This window comes from Cygnus atratus, chromosome 8, assembly GCF_013377495.2.
Source record: "Cygnus atratus isolate AKBS03 ecotype Queensland, Australia chromosome 8, CAtr_DNAZoo_HiC_assembly, whole genome shotgun sequence".
Classification (NCBI taxonomy): domain Eukaryota; kingdom Metazoa; phylum Chordata; class Aves; order Anseriformes; family Anatidae; genus Cygnus; species Cygnus atratus.
The window spans coordinates 24,984,184-25,001,190 of record NC_066369.1 but is presented as its reverse complement, the minus strand read 5'-3'; the positions used below and the strand labels follow the sequence as shown (position 1 = coordinate 25,001,190).

The 17,007-nt window shown below is 39.2% G+C and overlaps 2 protein-coding genes across 5 annotated transcripts in view; both read left to right on the top strand.

Moving 5' to 3' along the window:
* BEND5 (BEN domain containing 5) overlaps positions 1-1,962 on the top strand; it is a 61,914-nt gene extending 59,952 nt beyond the window's left edge. For 3 of the 4 annotated variants that reach the window (XM_035537520.2, XM_035537522.2, XM_035537521.2), the window contains one exon: positions 1,776-1,936. In XM_035537520.2, the coding sequence (XP_035393413.1) occupies positions 1,776-1,936 (161 nt within the window). Of the gene's footprint in view, positions 1-1,775 lie in introns of all 4 variants that reach the window. The other variant, XM_035537518.2, reaches the window with a different exon arrangement.
* Positions 1-17,007, top strand: part of AGBL4 (AGBL carboxypeptidase 4) — a 900,915-nt gene that overhangs the window by 561,111 nt on the left and 322,797 nt on the right. The window lies entirely within an intron of this gene.

Here is a 17,007-nt window from a genome sequence, read left to right as displayed (position 1 = left end):
AAGAAGGGGTATCTCTATGCTTCTCTATAATCAAAAGACAAAGAAGCAGAACCCCCGAATCACTCTTTGGAGCCCCTGAGCCAGCATCTATATGTGACTACTAAATTACTATTTCTGCAGCCCCTCATAGAAATGAAAGAGAAAGAACTGTGATAACCTTTAGTCATGGATCTATCTGGGTTATACTGACTTTAAGAATCACAGCTGGTGTGTAAGTTCTGTCAAGTAATTATTTGCTTGACATTGTGGCTGTAACTGTTATTTTACTGGAAGTTCACCTTAGTAGGTGTATCTGCTGCAACCTTTTGGCAGTATTCCTGAGATTGCTGAAATACAAGTTTATGTCCTACAGACATGCTGGATATCTTCAGGTTCTCAGTGACATGCCTCTTCTTATTTCATATTTCTTAGTTTCGTATTTCAAATCGTAGTTTAGTGATAATTAGCATTTCAGCTATCGGGCTGCATGGTGAATAGTTTTATTTTATATTCAGTGTATATCTTAAAACATAAAATTCACATTGTTTTAGATGTTCTCATTGGTGGGCACAGAATAACGTATTTAAAATAGATTTTTGAGTGATAACATCAGCTCTTCATGTGTCTGATATCTCTAGGTTCTTTAAAAACTCTCTACTGTATAGTATGTAATAAAGAAATTATAAGAAGTGTGGTGCATGAGCACTGCTATAAACCTTGTTAACACAAAACAGCCTTTATAAAACTTCTGAGAGGTTTCAAAATGAACTACAAAGCACGCATAGTACTTAATTTTCATAACTTTTAATGTGATGCATTAGAAATGTTATAAACCATGTTAATGAAGTGATAATCTCTGTGGCTTTCTGTATATGAAGCAATAAATGGCTACTGGAATAGATTACTAGGCAAAGCAGAACAGAGTTTGTTTAATCAGTCTGGGAAGCTGTTTATTACTAGTAGCCTACACAACACAATGCGTTGTTCTGGTTATGAAACCAAAAAGCAAAACCTGCTTGTCTCTGAGGATTCTAGTGTGTTGCATCAGTTTCAGTAACCTGTGCTGAGTCCTGGCACGAAACTACTGACACCATGGAACAGAGTTGTCCCTACTCTCATTGTCCTCATTGCTTTGCAGTTATTACTGTTACTCGCTTGTTGTATTACAGTTGAGTCCACAAAGTGCATTGTGCAAATCTGTGAGAAGATGGCTCTCACCCTGAATAATCTACTACTAAAAGCAAAGTTCAAAGTATGCCCAGGGACAGGGCATACAATAAAGATGCAAACATTAATTTATGTTGTACAGATTTAAATAATAATAATAATAAATCAATAAATGCCTTCTCCTACTGGTTACTGCTTGTCTAGCATTATCATTTACTGACTGTCTTGAAGGTGTGATGATAGAAGTGATTCACAGGGACCTGTAAATAACAACAGGTCTGGTGAGACCATTCATGTGGGAGAAGATTCTAAATCTGCTGTGGAGATACAGACAAATACAAGAGTTAGGCAGGCAACACTGAAATTGTATAAGGTTGGAGTTAGCTTTGTTTCTGTATAGAAAGCTTCTTAATGCAGTCACAGCATAACTGAAAGTTTGTCATGCCACAGATTCAACCCTGGTGAAAAATCTTTAACAAAATAGCCAGTGAATCAATGAATGCTGCGGTTGTCTTGCAACAAATATACACAGTGCTTACTCAGTGTTGTCTCGAGTAGTTAGCCCAAAACAGGGCTATATTTTTTTCTAAAAATAGACTAATGGCTCTTTTCTTTTTTTTTCTCCCCAGAATGTTTGTATGATAGAATAGCACAAGAAACTGTGGATGAAACCGAAATTGCACAGAGACTCTCCAAAGTCAACAAGTACATCTGTGAAAAAATCATGGATATCAATAAGTCATGTAAAAATGAAGAAAGGAGGGAAAGTGCAAAGTTCAATTTGCAATAAATTTTGGATTTTTAATAAAATCTTAGTGTTTTACATAAGTGTTGTTTTTTTTTAATTTGTGTGGCATTTTTGCTAATGGGAGAAGCTGTCCTGAAACGTTACTCATTCTATAACTGATTCATTTTTTGAGCAATTTTGTTAAAAGCCTTACTATAGTGTAATCTGCTTTTAAATAATGTGAGAGAGATTGTAAGTCCACTCACAATGAAATGGTGAATTTTCAGAGTTTTTTTCCAGTCAGCTGCAGTATGTAACCTGCAGTTCTGTATATAGGTTGTAATTCTGCAAACACAAACCCATTTTGCCTACATTTTGTTTTACTGGAGTTGGTGAATCTAGGCTGCAGTAAAAATCTGTTCAAAAGGTAGAACTGTAAAAATCCACTTTGCTATTGAAAAGGATTTTATTGTATTTTACAGAGTGTTTTTTCTGAACTGAAATTTTAATCGTTTGTTTTTATAAATATTTGTCTCATTCTCTAACAATATATTTGGTCAAAAACACAGAAAGAATGCTGCTTCTTCACTTACTATCTTGCAGTTAGATCACTATTGCCATCATAGTTGCAAAATATCCAAAGCTATAAGTTGTAAAATCACAATAATTTATTTTAAATATATATATATATATATATAAAAACATTTCTTTTTCAGGCACCAAGGCACCTTCCAGATTTCTGGTTATGGTACAAAGCTCTTAACTATGTCTGTGTTACTGTTTTTGAAATAATATTTGTATTTTTAAAAGATTTAAAGATTGCTATACTATGGCAAAATTATGTATACCAGAAAATCTAGTACCATTGCCCCTTGAATCTGTAATTCAACAACAGATACTTTTAGCATAAACTTGAATTAGAAATAAAAAAAAAAGCATTTAACATTGAAGTTAGACATGCGACACAAAGACATAAGGAATAATTTGTTGTGTCTGAATTATATCTTACTGTCAGTAACTGAAAGTAAATAGCCTTAACTCTTGTTTCTTGTTTTCATGAAGGATTTTGAGAAAAAGATTTGTAGATATAACTTAGGACCTGTTCTGATGAGTCTTGAGGTTTTGTTACATTTGTGATTTTAGTTAACCTTCCATTTATTTTACACACAGAGATGTGATTATCTACCTTTCAGCTCGTCCGTCCCTGAGCATCAGCGTGTATTTCTTCCTACCACTGCAATCTGCTTCCTGTAGCTTTGAGACACTTGCCGTTTCTTATCGTCTTCCTTTAGCGCTGGCAAACCTGACGTTAAGGCTGTTGCAATGTCCTGTGTGGGCAGATAATGGAAAGGGAGCAAAGCGAGGGTTCCTTCAAGGGCCGGGGTGCGGCGAGGGGAGGAGGTGGCGTGCTGGAATTGCAGTGCCTGCTTCAGGAGAGCTGGGGAAAGCAGCCAGTCGTCTATTCCTGCACACCACGTGCTTAAATGATGTCTTAATTTAGGGCATAAGCATTTGTTTCATGCTTTCTAAGGTGCAATTTTGTGATAGGCTTAAGCCAATCCAAGTGCAGCATGCTGCCAAAAGAGTACGCCCCGCTTTCTCTGCCCATGGCCCTGCATTCCAGCCTCATCCCTTAAAACGGCACTTGTGATTTTACACAAGGCTCTCAGATTGCACCATTTCCAAGGTTCATTTCGTAAGGGCTTATGCCAACAGGACAGAGCCGGGGGGAATTTGTAGCGAGGGTTGAGGAGAGGAGGAGTGTCCTTACAGTGGCTTATGCTTATTCTGAAATTGCTTTTAACAGCGTAGCTTGTCTCCTGTTAATCTCAAAGTGTTCTTAGGTAGTGTTTAATGAAGTGCATAAATGTTTATGCTTCCTAATTTGGGATGCTAAATAGCAAATTAGTGTTTATAATGTCAGTGCCTGTATCCTTTTATTAATTAAAGAACAAAATGGAGATAACATTGAAAAAACACTTAAACATCAAGCTCCCACTTTTCAAGCGGACTTGTGATTGTACAATGTTGGTTTTTTTAAAGTGATATTAGGAAAATCCACTACTTTGGGGGGAAAATGTCCATAATTTCCTCAGTCTTTTATGCCTTTAGTACTAATGTGTTTTCATTGTAACATCTTTAATGAAAAGATCATGCCGCACTTCTTAGGAGATAAGCCTATTTGAGACAGCGTTTTATAAAACCTGGAAAAAGCAGATTAGAATTTAATTAGAGTGAGGATTCCAGCCTGCCCCCCAAATTCGGAGATTTGTCTGTAAAGCCAACATCGTCTTTCCAAGGTTTCTTCTTGACAGACTTGCCCCATCAGATATTAATGCTGCACATTGCTGAAAAATGTCAGTGTCGTCTTTGAGGAAGGTATCTTGGAAGCCTTTGTTTGTTTCTATCACCCCAGGTCCAGCAGGCAATTTTTGGCAGAGTTGAGCTGGAGTATTGGGGTAGGACAGAAAGATTCACTTCCCTACAGTGTGCAGTGTTGTAGGGCTAATTCCTTTGGATTGGGCAACTGAAATTTAATGTGAGCATCACCTGAAGTTTTGTTCAGTTACAGTAAGGGAACAGGACATGATAAAGGTAATACACCTCTTTATTGTATTTAACTTGAAGTAAATGTTTGGATTTCTGGAAATAAGCTTTCGCTAGTTGTAAAGCAATTTGTGGAGGGCTCTTCAATGGGTAGCAGGTGTGTATGAATAACATCTTTGCACTTAAATTTAGTTCTCGCTTGTCTTTTCTCTCCCCATGAACCCATATAAAGACTGTAGAAGTCTTTCCCTGTGTGTCTGTTTCCAGTAGGCAAATAGGCTGCAGTTGTCGTGTGTTCCAGCATTACCCAAGGAAAAATACACATTTTAAGGGGGTGTGCTTTTATGAATTGAAGTACCGATTGATAAATTAGCTGTGGATTTCATTTTACTGTTTTATATTGCATTTCTGACCAATACTGTTCTTGTTGTTGCATTCATTCTTTGGGAATTGTGCCTGCCTGTACATAGTTTTTCTTTGTTTCTAATGTATTTGCCATGAGTCTACTAGGAGACGTTAAGCAAGAATACTACCTACTAACTTTATATCTGTACTTCACGTGAAACAGGCCAGATTTTTTGACATGAAATAGGACATATCACAGCCTGTAGTACTCCTGGTTCATCATTTTAAGGTTTGTGCTCTGCTATTACTTCATGCTGTAAACCTGGATTTTGTTATTATCAGGAAAACACTGATTTAAGAGGAACTGGCTTTTTGTCCAGATCAATGGATACTGTTTCTTTTTTTCCTTTTTTTTCCATCAAAAAAGAAAGAAGGTATTACTATGTTACGAATAATCTGCGTCCTTTGTTGCCACACATTGCTGCTGCAGTTTGTAATATTCATGACCTGATCCATACTAAAAAGCCTCTGGCACTCTTGCAAGGAAGCAAGATTAGAGTTAACAAAAGGGCTTTATTTTCCACTAATGATTTTATAAGGTAAATGAGCTATTATATTAAAGGAAAAAGTCCTAACAGAGATTTTAATACCTCAGTCAAGATGCCTTGCCACTCAATTAGAAAAAGAAAGCTAGTATTTATTGAAGAGAGAAAAAAATCATCAGGATCAGCTGGAACAGGCTTGGATTTGATGATGCTTCAAAGAGGTAGAAGGGGAGGTGGTGCTTTGGTTATATTTTTATTATTTTTATTTTTTAATACAGCTAGGCTAATGTTCTTATTTATTTAGTCACGTTGAAGTTTAGCTATCAGTGGAAGGAATTTGAGGTTGCATTTGGGTAGCTGTTGAGCGTGACTGTGAAAAGAAGACACGATCTCCGTGCGGGAAGTAACTTCTGTGTGCTGCACCTTTGTTGTTGTATCTGATAGATTACTGCGCTGCTGCTTTGTTGTCTTAAGTGTAGATTATTGTTCTCTTGGAAGTTTTAAGTAGCAATAAATTGAACTTTATTTGGTTTTAGTGAAATTGTAGAGATAATTCAGCTTCACACTTCCAGAGTTTGTAGACTTTTGTTAAAATAAAGCCAAGTACAGTTCATTGCTAAAATAATACTATCTTGATGCAGAACCTGGAAGGAGTGAAAATGTCAGAATTAGGACAGCTGTATTAGCTGTAGCCTTACTGTGTGTTAGCTGCATTCATTACTCTTGAGAACCCAAATCTTGCCTGGTTTCTGGAAGGGAAAGCAAGGTTGTGTCATCCGGAGAAATGCTGAGGATTATTTCAATATTCCATCTTTTGGTGTGAGAACGGCTAATCTTCAGAAAGATATAAAGATGAAATTTCCGCTTCTTCAAAATGAGGTGGTAATTTTCGCAGTGTTCTCAGAAATATTTGTCATTATGTGCATGCCTTTAGTCTTGGATTGATGAAGTCATAACATCAATTGCTTAAACTTTATTGGTGTCATTTTCTTCATCGTAACAGTGTGGGATTGTGGAGTGATTCATACAACACTGAGGCAATAAAAATGCTATGAAGTGCAATTATTGCATGTTTCATGCTCAATAGCTAATTTTTAATTTCACCATCTTGGACACTTTTTCACCCCCTCAGGCTTTCTAAATAGGAAATGAGAATCATTTGGACTTCTAAAACAGGAACAGTAATTCAAAAAGGAATTAATTTACTTGACTGTTCATTTGCTTTACTTTTGCAATTATTTCTGCTGTTTGTGTTTGAACAATAACTTTCACTCTGTGCGTCAGATACCCACTTGTTCAGTCATGGAGTGAGATCAGTCCCGTGGTTGTGACATCAGTTGCTTATTGTAAACATGAAATACCTCACCTATGACATCAGAAGTTCCATTACAGCTGGATCAGAGCAGAGGTGAAAGTGAGTCTGGGAGGAAAGGAATAAACTTCCTCCTACTAAGGAGGTAAATGTTCTCCAAGTTTTGCAGAACAGCAACTTTACATTCCTTGTTTATAGGTAGTAAAGCCTTAATGGAGCTAAACTCCTACTAGTTTTTATTTTCAATGTTTTGGGCTACTTACCTTCATATTAAATTTTAGTCTTTAGTGATTTGAAATTTTTCAGTCACAGAAAGTTTGCTGAACACCCAAAATGAGGTAGAGTGGAAGGGACTTTGCTTTTGTTGCAGTATAATAATCGCTAAAAGTCCTGTGAAATACAAGAAAAGAAATTATGCTTGCTGATATTCATGCATCTTTTATAGTTCCATGCTTTTGGAGTGGAGAAAGATGTAGGTTTCCTGGGATGGACTGATTATCAGAAGAATTGGCTGTGAACACCCTTTGGTTCAATCAGAATGAACGTGAAGGGTGTACTGGGATAGCAGGACCGAGCGTCTTCATAGCACCATGTCATGCTGGCACCAGCCCCCTCCACATGAGATTCAGGTGAATGAAAAACCTTATGGGAGAGTTTCATAGCCTTTCTTTTACAGTCAAATAGTAAAGTCTTCCCAAATGTTTATAGAAATAATCTTACTGAATTGCAGTTTAGTTAAAAATAAATTTTATTTCCATGTGTTTTCCATTTTTCTTGTATTAGCAGAATAGAAGTTTGATGGGATCCATTTTTCTCAATGTTTAATTTGGGATGTCAGCATACTGGTGGTTGAAAGTTGTTCGTTTGGGCATTTTGAGTCTGTGATCCAGATGTGCTGTGTTCTTCCCTTTCCATATGGAGTCCTCTGTAGGGTTTATGGGAATCCTTGGTAAATAATAATTCTTGAAATAAGCAGGATTTGAGGCAGGTGGGGCAAAGCACCTGCTTCAAAGTTACTGTTCTGTGTTTCCATTTTTATAAAATGTCTTAGGTTATGAAATGAGTAAAAAATACTCCTGAAAGTGGAATTTTACATTTTTACTGCATTGTTTGTCAGTATGCTTTGACACTTGATAGTTTCTTTGCATTGTAAGTACACTTCCATCCTTCCAGGGCCAATGTACGCTCATGTAAGTTCTACATTTCACTGTATATCCATACAGAAATAAGCATTTGAGGATGTAGAAATTTGGCAGTAAGCAGGAGTGAATGTGATGTTGTAGCATCTCCTCTGCTGTGCAGCACAGTGCAAGGGATCACCCTCTGTGCTAGAACAAGGCAGGACAACATAGCGGGATGGCTGTTCTTTGGGTATATTCCCCTAAGGGGGAAAGATTGTTTATTGGTAAATATGTGCAACTTCCACTCTGTGGCTTTCCTAAATTTAAAAGGAGACTGAGATCCACTCTGCAGCAGCCAAATGAGGAGGAAGACCCTGGCTGGTGGTGGTGCAGGCTGCCTAGGAGCAGGTTGTGGAGGAGTCACGTAGGCTTTCTACCTTCCCGCAGAGAATTAATATGTGCTGTTTAGATGAAGTGAGTAACCAAATAGCAAAATTTCAAGCAGATTGACTGGCATTTAAGGTTTCAATCAGTGAGAAGTTTTATTAATTAAAAAAGTCCAATCACTCTTACGTGCCAGGAATTTAACCTTTAACAAGTAGAGTAATCAGCACTTTCTTCTCCAGCTAGGGACCTCTGTCTCGTGCAGTTACACAGTTGTATGTTTACAGATATAGTATGCCGCTATTCTGTGTAACTCTGTGCCATGTAAATCCACAAATCAATAATTTTTCTGATGTTGGCCAGCCCTATCTGTTTTCCTGGTCTTCTTTTTCCACTTGTTACTTTTGTGAGTGGGAGATGGTCTTATGTGCTTGCTGTAAGGGACAGAACCGTTTCACAGTTCACACCCTGCAAGTTGTCAGCAGGGTTCTGAAGTGAAATACCTGCTTTTTATTCCTGGAGGTAAGTGACACAGACCTAGATCGTTTCCTCAGGAGATCTGGAGCTCTTCCTGTCACCGTATGCAGACTTTACAGTTCAGGGACTTCACACAGCAGTGTTTTCTTTTTCTTCTTGCTGTGCCAAAGCAGAGATCACAGCAAAGAAAATTGTACACTTCTATAGTGTCCTCAAAGTGGTGAGATGGAATTTCCTGTAAATAAATCTTTTAGTAGTATTTCCCAAGTGTTCAGTCCTCAAAACAGAAGCTCTCCAGTGGCCTGGAGGTTTCCCACCTAATAGCATTGCCTGTGAACTTGGGTTGTCATTTCCATAGTCTGAGCAATGGAAAGCATTAGGCACTTTGACAGATTATACTGATTTATGACTTTAAATTGCCTCCTGGGACTTGCTTTTTCCATTTACTGTATGAAAAGCATCCAACCTGTTGATTTCAGAAAGAAAGAGCAATTTCAGGATCCTGTGATCTAAGGACAGTTCTTGGGAAGTGTCACCTGAGCTGTTGAGTTACAGGTGTGAAGATGGGTAGAAAGGCAGGCTGTGGTGTCTGCTGGTGGGTCATTCAATGAGATAGTGTGGTCCCCCATCAGAAAGCCTCACTCAGTTGCTCCTTTGAAGAGAAATATTAGCTGGACTGCAGCATGCTGCTCGGCGCAACAAGCAGCCTTGAAAACACATTTAAGTGTAAAATCCATCTTTCCCTTTAGTAGTTTATTCCAGTGGGTAGCTACCTCGCTGCTCAACTTCTGCCTTATTCCTGTGCAAGTTTTTCTGGCTTAGCTTCCAGTTCCTGGTTCTTGATTTGTCTGTGTTAATATTCTCTTGAATCAGTATTACTCCGCCTCATGAAATTCTTCTCAATAAACGGCGTCTTCACTCTTCCACTGCTACAGGTCTCCTAAGTGACAGCTCATTTTTGTAATATTTTTCCTTTATGCTTACCCAAATTCATTTTAGTTTCATGGAAGTACCATCTATAGAGGAGTTGTTGATAGTCTCTTAAATACAGTATTTGGTTTAATTGATGTACACTATCTCATGTTTTAGGATACGTGACACTTTGTTTTAGAATGTTATATGCACAAGTTGTAATTTGGGGCAGACTTAATTTGTCTCTGTAGGGAGAAACAGAGCTCTGCTGAGCCAGGCGGGGGGGTGACAGTGTGGGACTGAGCTAAAAAAGAGCAACAGGTGAGCAGTGTTTCATAAAAAAGAGGACAGTGAAATGATAAAACAAAAAGAAGGGAGGCTGCAGTCATCTTACTGTCATTTAATTTTATTCTGTCTTCAACAGAGAGGTTTGGATTTTTATTTCTTTTGGTCATAACTACGAACTGCCAAAGAAAGGTGAAGAGTCATCATTATGCTGTTATTTAAGTTCAAAAGGAAGGGAGGATATCCTTAGAGAGAGACATAGTCATTTACTGGAATTATTTCATTCTGGAGTCTCCAACCAAAACACCATACAGGAATTGGACCTGCCAGGAGAAGAGTTTGCTATGCCTCGACCCTTGCTGTGTCTACTTTGATAATTTAAAGGTTGCTTTAGGTAGGACTTGCACATATTTTGTTTGATTCTGCCTGCTAAACATATAATATCCTCAGTTAACCTCAGGGACGAGATGAGGAACTGCTAAATTCCTCCACTGAGATGGTTTAATAAAAAATTGTCTTTGCCAGAATTCTGAAGGTCAAAACAGACTTAAATATGTAAACACAAATTCTATCAAGGTAATGCAAAAAAAAACCCTTGTAATTAATCCTTCTTTAAGAAGTCCCTTCCTTTGTTTGAGAATTTTGAACAGTATCAAACACAGTTCTTCTAAGTTTCCTTCATCATCTCTCTAAAGATTCCCTGTTAATTAACTTAGTCATTTATAAATGTTACTATTTTTTTTTATTATTATTAGCTTATTGCTATTGTAAAGACATCAGGAAAATTGTGTACTGCACCTTTTGAAAAGTAATTAATGTTTCGCTTTTAAATGCCTATTGATATTTTTGTGATTCCTATTGATTTTGAAATGAATGCCTCTGCCAATTCAAAGTTCACATACTGGTTCATCCAGGTGTTGTTTATGAAGAATGGACAGGACAGCATCACGGAGCCAGTGAAGTTCAAATGATGACCCTCATCTGACAAGCTCAAGAAAAAAAAAAGACTCGTAATGTTCTGCCCAATGTGGGCTTCCTGCCCCTCTGGGGGTGACTAAAGGGTGGCCCTTTTCCATGTGACCCGGGAGGGGCTGTGTAGGTTTTAACTAATGAGAAGCTTAATGACAGGAGGGATAAGATCAAAGCAGTTCCAGTGCGTGTTGAAATGCTGAGCATGAAAACCAGTTGATTCTCTAATGATCCCACCCCAGTGCTGCGGTATTATTAACCACTCTGGGCAAGGACTTGGTGATGTTTTGCAGGGTTATGGGTGGTGCAGAAGTTGCTGTCATGGTCGCTGCTTATCTGACTGATCCTATCTCCTCTTCTGGAGGTCAGGTAGAACCCGTACCCAAAAGATTTCACCTTCGTGGTGCAAGATGTTGCCAGTTTTTCACCCTCTTTGGGGAGGGAATTTGCTGTCTCTTCATAGTCTGAACCATGGTGGGATCCAGCTGATCCACTACCTGCGGCAGCTCAGCTAGTTCCACTGCTTTGCTAGGGAGAAAAGGGCAATGCTGCTAGTCAAGAGGAGAGCCACTGTGCCCTGCCAACCTCCACAGGTGACAGCGCGAGCTGGTTGCCCTAGAGGTGACAATAGTGCTGAGGCAATTTTGGGATCTTTCTGAATCCGGTTGCATTTGGATCTTCAGTACTTCTGTGCTCTATCTACCATTGCAATGTCTGTTCGTAGCATTTAAGACTCTCCTTATATGTTTAAAATAAAAGCTGATGGTAGTCAACTGTATTATTTCAATGATATACAGGCTGTAGAGTCTGTTACTTGCGCTTACAGATGGGCTTCTCTCTAGCCAGTGACGTGTGAGAAGTTCCTCAAGCCCATTCCTCAGTAAAGCTACCTGGCATTTTCTTCTCCTCGAACAAGGAATGTACCTGCAGTTGTTTTCTGCTGATGGGACCTGAGCAGCTGTATCCATTTGCTCCCTGGTCTCTAACCCATGACAAGTGGAAGGGAAATGCTAACTTGATCCCATCTGTTTATGAAATCAAAGATAGGTCATCTGGCTAATTTTTTTCCCCTCTTTCAGAATCTTCCAGTAAATTTTGTGCATCTTGGCTATTTAGGCAGTTCTGCAGAAGTTTGGGATCTTTCGTTGCTAACTAACAATCAAACTCTTTTCTGGTATTGCCTGTACTCTGCATGTGAGAGTTATCTATTTGTACTGTCAGGGGCCCCAAATAGAATTACTGGAAGAACCATATACGGTCTAAAAAGCATGATTAAAGGAATTCATATTTGTTATTGCAGGGTTTTCTCTTTATTAAATACTTCAGCAACATTTCAGTAACCCATGACGTCTTTTGAGAGTTTTGCTAGTAGTAACTCATTACATCTGAAAGGCTTTATAACCAAGTCATCCTTTCTTGTCAGACATGGAAGATGAATAGATGGATCTTGACTGCAATTTCCCATTTCAGGGGAAGTTCCTTCTCACTGCCTGTGGTGATGCTCAGCTGCATCACTGCTTTTAATTGCCTCCAGGCTCCTGCAGGACTCTGTGTGTCCCCTCTGGCATGACCTACATCCTTGCAGAACCATGAATCCCTTGGCACTGGTTAGTGGAGTCTGAGCTCAGGACAGAAAGTCCTGCTGCTGCAAATCCCTGACTGTCTCCCAAGGCTGTAAGCTATGTGCCAAACTCTTTCTTGTGTCCTAAAATTAATCTAGAGTTCTTTTGCCTGTGGAAGGATACAAATGAATTTTCTGTATTAAAGATGATGGTAGAAAATGTCAATGTTGTCTTGAGTGTTAGGGATACAAAGTGTGTTAATACAATGAAATCCAGAGAAGGATTCATTTTTTCTTAGAGTACAAGTACCTTACCAAATCATAAATCCATACATCATAATGTATATTTGTTTTTCCCTTGGGAGAGGGAATAAACAGTGAAGTAGTAATTCCAGCTCTAGTCTGGATTGCATTGCTTCAGGTCACATCAAAGGCAAGTGTATTTCTGTATCAGATTATTCAATTTAATTTGGAAGGCTTAGCCTAATGGAGGAATAAAACGATGACATTTAGGGTGAATTAATGTAAATATTACAGTCTGTTATGGAAAGGAAACATAAAATATAAGATCAGCTTGTTCATTTTGGCAGTGGGAAGTATAGCACTCTTTTCCAAGAATGTCTGTTCCACCATGAATTCTTACAGTGAAGCTGTTTGGCTGTGCTAAAATAGGTTATCCCAAAACCTAGAGAGCTGTCAATTGCCAAGGTTTTATTGAATTTGGGTTCCTGATTTGCTCTTTCTCCATGTAACGGTAGATAAGCTTAGAACATAATTCTTCAGGACTTGGTTTTAACCCCCTTTCCAGTTTGAATTTGTTCTTGAGAAAATGTTGCTACCTAGTCATAGAAATGTGTTGTTGTTGTTGTTGTTTTTTGTCTTTGAAGAGATTATGAGAAGTCACATCCACTCTACCTTAGCTAGAGTGAACTGCCTTTTAAATTTCACTTGGAAGATATGCTCACTGATTCGTCTGCTTATCTTAGCTTCTTCTGTACTTGTCTCTTACTTGATCAGTGGTGTTTTGTGCTGAATTTTATCTGGGGTGGTAATAGTACTTTATACAGTGACATTATCACTCTAGAAATACTTTTCTCTAGAAATATCTCCTGCTCTTTTCATGGCTTTGTCATGCTGAGGACTTTTAATTTAGTGGTAAACAATGACTCTATTGAGACTGTTATCCTTCCTTTGGGTTCATGCTGTATGCCAGACTCCCTATCAGTCTGTAGGAACTTGTATTTAGATTGTCAAACTTAATCTCACCTCCATTATTCCATTCTTGAAAGTCATCTTGAGGGATCTTTTCTTTCCATCTGTTATATCTCTGCTGCTGCATCATTGAAGGCCTCCAGTGTGGTGCCATTAGTAGATGTTTCTAGCATGCTCCTTCTTCCTCATGCCAAGGGTGTATGCTTAACCAGTGCTCATATGAAAACTACCTGTGCTTTTATGTGGATTTTAACCTATTCTAAAACCATTTGTAAACATTTAATGGAGCTTCAGGCTGTCCTGATAGATTAGGTAGTTTTCTGAGCAATAACTGACTGATAATGCTTAGAAGTAGGGAGCTGGTTAATGGTTCAGTGTCACCGTATGTCAGAAATTAGTACTGAAGATATAATCCTGGATCCTGTGCTCTGAAAGTCATATAACACTCTATGCCTTTTATCAGGAGACTATCCAAAGGCTTTTAGGAAATGTGATATATGTCAATGCAAGCTTGAGACTGAGATCTGGAAAGCCATCTGGAAGATTAATTTAATGGGAACTGAGTTTCATAGCCACTCTTGGGTAGCTTTGCAAACTGAAGCCTGGATATTTTAGCCACTGATATTTTGATGGGTATGCTTTCTTGGGCTACCACGTACATAAAATTTTCCTGGATACTGTTGCAACACCAGGATGAGTTTCACCATTATTTTTATTTATACATTTATTTCTAATAACTCTGAAAAAAAAAGTGTGTGTGTGTATATATATATATATATATATATATATATATATATATATCCGTGTTTCTCCCTGATGCCCACAGTTTTGTTTGTCAGCATGGTGTTTATTGTGGAGATTAATCTCAAAGTGTGGGGGTGATTGTGAGCTTAAGTGATAATGCAGAGTGAAATCTAAGGAACCAAGGTACACAGAGTGCATTCATGAAAATATAAATACTAAGAGTCACATCTGGCAGTGCAACATGGTACCTCCCTTGTAGTTTGGATTAGCATAATTTATTCTGCTGCCTCAGCACCACCTTGTCTTGCTTCATTTCTCCAGAATACTGAGCATACATGCTTCCACAGAAGTTGCTACTTCAAGGTTTGTACGCAGCTTTACCTGTCTTTCCTGTAAAGCCAACATCCTGCCTTTGAGCCAGGCCTACCAGCGGAGAAAGCATGCCAGCTACGAAGTTTTGAACCTCAAAAAAAAAAAAAAAAAGGGAGGGGGGGATTAGCTTTTCTGTTTGTTTTGGGTACAGGGTAAGACTGCCCTGGTAATGCAGAAAGGTTGAGTACAGTGTTTGACCCTAGACAGGATAATCTTCTGGTGATGAAGTTTGAAATTTGCAATTAAATCATTGCAGCTTACAAATTACAGCTTTGTGTAACTGTGTATGAGAGCTTTTTAGGAAGTGCAAGCTTAAGCTTCTTCTCTGCAAGCTGAGAGAAGTCAAATTGCTTCAGGGTTTGGTTGTGAAGATGTGCACATGTAAGGTTACTGTGGCTCCTGACACATGGTGAGAACAGGAGCTTGTGTGCTGCTGGAGGTGAGATGGATGCTCGGGGTCAGAGTGAGTTGTGTTATCGGCATACCATGGGAAAAAAAAAAAAAGGCAGAAATAGAGCTTGTGAAGAATTCCAGTTCCCACAATTTCACTCAAGACCCGAATGACCCCAAATTAGTCTTGTTTGTGGGATTTTCCCATTTTACCCTGTCAGCACGTTGTTTCATGAGGTTGTAGTAATTTGCAACTGAAATGGCTGCCCTTGTTTCCATCTGGTTGGTTCAGAGCTGGGAACTGGTGTCATGCCACCACAGCCACTGGCTCTGGCCCTTTCCTTCTGTGTGGCCGGTGCACTGCTGTGGCTCCATGGCTCCACCAGAGGACCGGCGTACAGCTCTGGCAGGAGACCAGGCCATCTTCCCTTCTTCTGCCTAGGCCTCTGCTTCTGGGGCCTTGTCCACAGGTGCTAGGGCAGCACACTTCCAAATAAAAGCACTTATTTCCTTTTTAACTGATTGGGTCAAATCCCAAGGATGCAATCTACTCTGAAAGCTCAAGACCTTGCTGCATTCCCTAGTCCTCCTTGCGTTGCGTGAGCCCCGCCACGGCCTGAAGGCCAGCCCTCAGCACAGGGCTGCGCTCGGCGCCATTACAGCCAGCGGGTTATAGACCAAGCGTGCCGGGAAGGAGGCTGCCTTCCCAAGGGACACGTGGCAGTGACTGACAGAGCAAATCCGAGGTGGCCTTGAGGGGAAGTTTCTTTCGTGAGATTTCCTAGTATGGTGTGTTTACATTGCTGTGCATTGTAAAGAGGATTTCTTATGAGCAGCTTTTAATCTTCTCTGATGTGGAGTGCAAACACTGTTTTGACATCAGTCATGCTAACAACACATTTGTACATGGAATAACAGTCACCTTTTAAATAACTATGGGAATCGCAAATACATGCTGACAGAAAAATGTATTTAAGCAGTTTCAAGTCTGTGCTGTAACAAGCAAAGCAGCCATTGTATTCCACAGAGCTGCATGCTCTAAATGCCTTTAAGAAAAAAAACAAACTCTAAAGTGATTCACAGTAATAGAACAGAAAGTGTTTACATATCTCAAAACATTCTGTACAATAATCATTCCATCTTTTAAAATTTAATTTCAGCAAATTTGAATCCAAATGAGATGAAGTCTGAAACATAAGCTTTCATGGTAAGGTACAATTCAGCATGTAATCTTTTGCAGGTGGCTGTTATTCGTTTATTATTTGTATTTCCATATTGCTTAGCAACCCCGGTCCTGGACCAGGACCTGGCTGCTGTAAGTGCTCTGCTCGCATTGATGGAGCGGATGGTTGCTGCCTCGCGGAGCGCGCTGCTTTGAATCAGAGCCAAAAGTAAACTGCTGATTTCTCATTCGGTCCTCTCTGAATGAGGAAAAATGAAGGCCGACTGCAACTCAGTTATGCGATTACCAGTGTAGCTCTTGCAGTAACCAAATCAATGCAAATATCTGGGGGCCTCTCAAGCATGCAGGCTCAAATGTAGGTAGTTTTTCAGGCTTCGTTTGCTGATGGCTGCAGTGGGGAATGCAGAGGGGAGTGCAGGCGGGGTTGCTCCTCTCCAAATAACCATTCACTGACGCAGTTGCTCATGCAAACAAATATCTGCTTATGCTTTGCAAGACCCAGCAATTAAAGACAAACAGCCTACGCCATGTTGCCAAATTCTTACTAATAACCTCTCTGCAAGTGGCATAGCACGCACATCCTTCAGACAACTGATGCATGCAACATACATTTGCTTGACATGTTACATAAGTCAACATTTACAAATCTGTATCCAAGTCCTTGTTTAACCTCTTAAGAAGAAATGTCCTAGTTCTTCAAGGGAAGCGGGGTTTGTAGAGATTAATTATACCTTCATTTGAGAGCTGGAAAGTTGGAAAAAGTAGACAGACTTGG